The following is a 6000-nucleotide window of genomic DNA, read 5'->3' as shown; positions in this document are numbered from 1 at the left end:
GTAAGGGGTAGAAGTGTTCACACCTTAAAGTAAGTACTTACACAGAAGCCAGTGCAAGTGCTGCTCTTTCTTTCCGAAGTCGTCCTTTGTTTTACCGTTCAATTTATTTCCCCAAATTTAAATTTCAATTCTTTAGCATATCTAAAGGCTCGCCTTCCTTTTAACCCGAACTCAAAACCATCCCTTTAAACAAGGGGGGGGGGGAAGGTAGTACCCTAAAAAGTGCTTATGAGAAAAAACCTGAATCTGAAGTCAACATAAATAAAGGACTGAAGTTAAAAAAAAAAAAAAAAGCTAGCAGCATGCACCTCTTCATGTACTGTAAACCTACTGAACAAAGTTTAAAAATCCATACGCCGGATGGGAGAGAGAATAATTAAGACAATGTAAGAACGGGGGGGGGGGGGGGGGGGGGGGGGGTGACGGTGTTGGGTGGGTGATGGAGTGCGCAGAGGTTGTTCACAGCCACTGGAAGAATGGCGCTGTTGAGTAAGAGTATGCTACAGATGGTGCGGGCAGAGGGGAGGGGGTGACTGAGGGGATCATATGACCTGACAGCAGCTGGCCTGGCTAGGGGGGCACAGCAGGCCCTCCTTGGGGTTGCGCTGGATGTTCACAGAGATGGTCTTATCACTGAGAGGTAGCTGCAGGACCTTGTTTTTCAGGTTCATGCTGTTGGCCCGGGCCAGGTCCAGCTCGTTGAGCGTGGCGGCCGATTGGTCGACGCCGGGCTTGGGGGCGGGGCCGGCGAGGCCGGCGGAGGCGAGGAGCGAGACCTTGTCCAGGCTCCCGGTGGAGCCTCCGATGCACATCCGCCAGGAGGACCGCTCCTGCACCCGGATGTTGGAGAAGCACTGGGGGTCCATGATGAACCTGCCCAGGCCGCCGCCTCCGCCCCCTCCCCCGCCCCCGACCCCGCCCCCGGCCAGGTGGTGGAACTGGGAGCTGAGGCAGAGGCTCATGAGTTTGAGGCTCTCCACCAGGCCCCCGGCCGTCTTCGCCGAGCTGCGCGTGGAGCCCGCCGTCTGGTTGGTGCTCCCGCTGGAGCAGCTGGAGGGGCTCCCCTGTCCTTTGCCGCCTCCTCCTCCCGCCCCGCTCCCCCCTCCTCCTCCGTTCCCGCCCCCTCCGCCCCCGCCCCCGCCGGGGGGGCTGCCCTTGTCCGGCCCCGGGTTGCCGCCCTCCCCCGGGGGTTTGCCCTGGCCTCCCCCGCCCCCTCCCCCCCCGCCCGGGCTCCCCGGCGGCCCCTCGCTGCTGTCCCTGCGGTTCCACCCGTAGGCGAAGCCCGTGTCCTTGTCCAGCCGGCGCCGGTGGCTCTCCGAGTCGTCGTCGCTGGTCTCGGAGCTGGAGCAGCTGGAGCCGCGGCCCTGGCTTTTCCGCCGGTGGTAGCGCTTGTGCACGGTGCCCGGCGACGCCATGTTCATCTTCAGCCGGCTCAGCTTGGGCGGCAGGCCCTCGTCCATGTCAAAGTCGTCGTCCGACTCGCCCTCCTCCTCGAAGATTTGGTTGAGTACTGGCGCGCTCTTGCGCGACGTCAGCCGGTTGGTGACGGAGGGCGGCTTGCGCCGGAGCACCACCTGCGTGGGCAGGGGCGACGGCTCCTGCTCCTCTTCCTCCTCCTCGTCCTCCTCCACCCGGAACAGGCAGGTGCGCTGCTTGCTGGAGGCGGAGGCGGCGGCGGTGGCGGCCGGCTTGAGCGGGTTGGGGGGAGGGGCGGGGCAGGGCGGCAGGGCGGAGCCGCAGCCGGACGTCAGGGATAGGACGGAGGGCTCGCTCGGCTCCTCCCTCCGCCCCAGGTCCAGCAGCCCCTTGCTACGGTGCCCGTTCAGCAGGTTCTCGGCGCTGCGGGCCGGGGACTGCGGGCCGCCGGCGTGGGACATGGACGGTCCCGCCAGGCTGTCCTCGATGTCCTGGTGCATGTCGATCTTCGTCGGCCAGGACTGCCTGCAAGCACCATCGACAAAACAAATCACGATCTGCACATATACTTACACAGACAAAATGAAGCACAGAGGTCAAACGACATAACACAGATACATCAATATAAAAATGCCCTGTGGAAATGACTGTGGTAATGAAGTTTGCTACAGAATACTGACACCCACTTGTGTCTGCCAGGGGAGCTGGTTTTGCGACACAGACCCCAAGGAGCCAATGCGTGTCTGATTACTTTAGCAGCATGCACTTAATGAGAATATTTACCACTGCCTGGCCAAGGCCAAGGCCAAAAAGGCCAAAAATTACCATACCGCATATCATTAGAGAGCTCCTCTGTTTGCATCCAAAATTCATCTCAAAGCCTCAGAAATGCAGCTAATCCCGAATTATCTTGTACCCAAGGGCACTGTACGTCGGACAACAGAGTCACAATTAACCGACGCAACAATTAGCATGCGCACCGGGCACAAAGAGCAACCGCCAGACAGACCTCAAAGGCTTGTCTGCCCAGCCTGTTTCATTTCTTTTGTTTGTACAGAATTCAAATGCTCTGTAAAAGACCGTTGTACACACCGGGTCAGGCCCCTGTCGGTGTTGACGTGGCACTGCAGGAAAAACAAAAAGCCGTAAACAATGCCGTCGGGCAGACGCACGGCTCTCTCACAACGGGGGGGTCGCGCTAACGGGACAACGCTGACGGGATTAACCCCGCTCTTCCCTCTGAAACGTTTGTTTCGCTATACCCCCCTCCGCACAATGGTCAGTCAATCCCCGCCCTTTGTGCTGATCCCATCCCCGTGAATTAAGGCCGACTCCGCGGCTTATCTGCTCGCGTATTCCCAAACAATGAGGCCGGGAGAGCGTGTCACGGCCTCTCGTACTGTGATCCTGCAGCAGCCGTAGATATACAGTAGACATACAGAGCCCACACAGGGCTGCACTGAAAAGCGGGCTAGGCAAGCAGGAATGGCAGAGGGAGGGCAGTCCCGTGCTTTCTGAAGAGAAGGAAGCCCTGCAACCGATCCAATGCACTCCAGCTTGTTCCTATAGAGGCTGCTCAAGCCAAACCGTGACTCGGGATATTACAGTGGGATTTAGGTTTATAACAGATATAACAAGAAACAAAAAAAGCAACATCTTCATGTGAGAGAAAACCTGGCGACATATTTTTAGACAAATTTCTCATCTTGAAACACTGTTTCAGTGTAATCATTGGGATAGATGTGCTGGTCGTTATGAACGCAAGACCAAGGTAATTTCAAAAGAACGACATAAGCAGCACCAGCTTCCATTTTCTTCTGGAAACAGATGAAGGCAAACCCCGTACCCAGAATGCATTTAGCAGCAGGCCTGCCCAAGTTTAAAAAAAAAAAAACCACAACCCTTAGAGCGGGCGCACTTGGCAGTCCCATCTCTGGACTTTCCAGTGAAGCACGAGACACAGGCTCAGTGTGAAAGTGAAATAAAGCCCTTCTCCAGTGTGCCGCTCTTGAAAGCGTTCCCTGCTAGAGGCTCTGAAAGTCGCTTATCCAATCAGAACAGTTCCCTAATCTGTGAATCTGCGCCACGCTGACAAATCGAGTGTGGCGCTGCATGGACACAATTCCTCTGCCAGCCTTTCCGTTTATGGTATGAACCCGAAATCTGCATCACTTCCTCCTTGTCCATAGGCAACTGCTTGACCGTGTTTCACCTGAATCAGTCCATAAATATTTATTGTCTCTTCACTGTTGGACAAACAAAAAAAGCACCAGTGGTGAGCAGGGAGGTAATAAGGAGAAAGAAGAAATAAGCCCTTTTTTTTTTTTTTTAAGTCTTTTTTTAGACAGTCGACCTTTCAGGCGGCTGGCTGAGTCAGACTCTCCCTCCGCAGGTTCATTCTCTGACGGGCCCTGCTATAAGGGCCCTAAGGAGCGCTCGCTGGCGCTGACTGACAGATTTAACGACCAGTTAAACTCGAAACGCCGCTGTTGGTGGAAAGGTTCCACACCCAGGCACGCTCAAACCCGCGCTCCGACCCCCCCCGGTTCTCATCAGCGAAAACCTGACCGGACGCAAACAGGAAAACGCTGATTGAAAAAAAAAAAAAACAAGGCAACCTTTTGGAGTTTTCCCAGAAGGGGCCAGCCAAAAGGGCAGCAGACTGCGAGGGAGAGAGAGAGAGAGAGAGAGCGAGAGAGCCGCGGGGACGGTGTTTTAATTGCGGTCCGTTTCCGGAATGAACTCTTTCGCGCGTCACATGCAGTTCCTGCAGTCGCATGTGTAATTTGAATTTGAATGGCGGAATAGGCCCCGCGGGGGTGAGCTGTGAGTACGTTAGTCAGCACAAAATGTTCATCCCTATCCCCTTTACCTACAGAAATGTAATGCTGCACACCATCATTACTGCACGCCTTCAGCAAACTGTCAATGGGAATGATTAAATAGGTTGGGTAAGTGGTGCTTAGCTTGGACTGCTGGCCCTCTAGGACCAGGACTGCTTCCAGTACATACTAAAATACTATTACAATGCATTTCAAATATAGTGCAATGTAGATTGAGTGCAGCGTGCTGCTGTGTAGTTCTAATGTATTGGCAAAAGAGCAAGTTAGCTTTTAGTAGGCATTGGCAACCGTGGAGTGCAGGAGACCAAACCTGTAATTATGTAACAGGCTCAGTGCTAATTTGTTTAAATAAATGCAGGTGATCAAGGAGCTGAGTCTTTTCTGTTTAAAGAAACCAGGTAACTGAATCTGGACATAAAGCACACAGCTCTATTTTATAAACATAATTTTGCAATATCATCATTCTTCTTTGTGTATTTATTCATTTATATTATTCTTGGGACACCTCTCATAGCATTGAGGGGGACTCCCTGGGAGCTGGCTGAAAACCCCACCGGCTGAACGGATGTTCCAGCGTCAGACAGCAGTACCTGAACTGGGCTTTGATATTGCTGGGGCTGGAGGATCGGTTCTGGACCTCCTTCTCCTGCTTCTCTCTGAGAATCCTCTCCGCCAGCAGGAAGTACGTTGCGGTGATGTGGTTGTACTTGTTCGTCTCCAGAGCCCTGGGAGGAAAGGAAGGAAGAAAGCAGCGAAGACGTGAGGGACAGACAGGACACCTGCAGGCTTCTCAAAACCCACACACTTCAGGTTAACGTTCGCTCTCGCGGCTGTTGCAGGGCGAAGTTTCCTTCTACGTCTGCCTGGGGCTCAGACGCTAATTTTGGCCAAGCTCCAAACCCCCGCTGAAAGGTATAACGGGGCGCTTGTTTCCGGGTTCGGTTCTGTGGGGGATTATGCTTTAATGAACAAACATTAAGAAAGGAGCCTCCGAGGCCAAGCTCCGCCGCGCCAAAAAGGCAGAGGTGGGGAGAGGCAGGAAGAAAACTAATCTGCCGACAGGCTCACAAGTCCTCAAGTAAATCCTCTGGCACACGTTCAGGGCTCCCACCCACTGCTCTCTCATTCCTCTCTGCATTACCTTCAGAGCTTCGGCAGGACGCGGTCCAAACTATTACCCAGGGCTTACAGCATTCAAGCTAACGCGCCCCCGTTTTAAGGACACGCTAAGAGCAACAAAAACAACCGCTTGTTCATGCGTCGTGGCTGCTTTAGACAGGCTGAAACCGACTTCGCAATTTGCCGACGCTTTCATCCTTTTTGATTTCAACGCCTGGCTTGTCTGGCTTGTCTGCGTTTGCCGAGATTAGCGGCTGAAACGCTTCTCTTAGGCCCTCTTTGGGATGGGGTGAACCAGGTTGCCCTTGGTTACTTGGGGATATTGATCTTCCGTTTTAGACGTACTAACATTGTTTTTAAATTACACGTGCTTATATTGTGGCAGCAGTGTAGCAGAGTGTTAAGGTGCAGGACTTGTAACTGAAAGGTTGCTGGTTCGATTCACCTTTGGGGCACTGCTGTTGTACCCTTGGGCAAGGTACTTGACCCACAATCGCCACAGTAAATATCCATTTGTGTAAATGGGTAACGTGAAAAACTGTAACCTATGCAGGTTGCTCTGGATAAGAGCATCTGCTAAATGCCAGTAATGTAATGTAATGTGTTTACGTTCCACTTGTAT

At 53.5% G+C, this 6000-nt stretch overlaps 1 protein-coding gene across 1 annotated transcript in view; it reads right to left on the bottom strand.

The window, feature by feature from the left end:
- Positions 1-419: 419 nt before the first annotated feature.
- LOC118769283 (SNF-related serine/threonine-protein kinase-like) overlaps positions 420-6000 on the bottom strand; it is a 37124-nt gene continuing 31543 nt past the window's right edge. The window contains exons 5-6 of the mRNA XM_036516329.1: positions 4850-4984; positions 420-1941 (exon numbers count right to left, since the gene is read on the bottom strand). Coding sequence (XP_036372222.1) covers positions 543-1941; positions 4850-4984 — 1534 coding nt within the window. The 3' untranslated portion in view covers positions 420-542. The remainder of the gene's footprint in view (positions 1942-4849; positions 4985-6000) is intronic.

The sequence above is a fragment of the Megalops cyprinoides genome, chromosome 21, assembly GCF_013368585.1.
Source record: "Megalops cyprinoides isolate fMegCyp1 chromosome 21, fMegCyp1.pri, whole genome shotgun sequence".
NCBI lineage: Eukaryota > Metazoa > Chordata > Actinopteri > Elopiformes > Megalopidae > Megalops > Megalops cyprinoides.
Note: the sequence above shows the minus strand (reverse complement) of the source record. Positions and strands in the feature narration are given on the sequence as shown.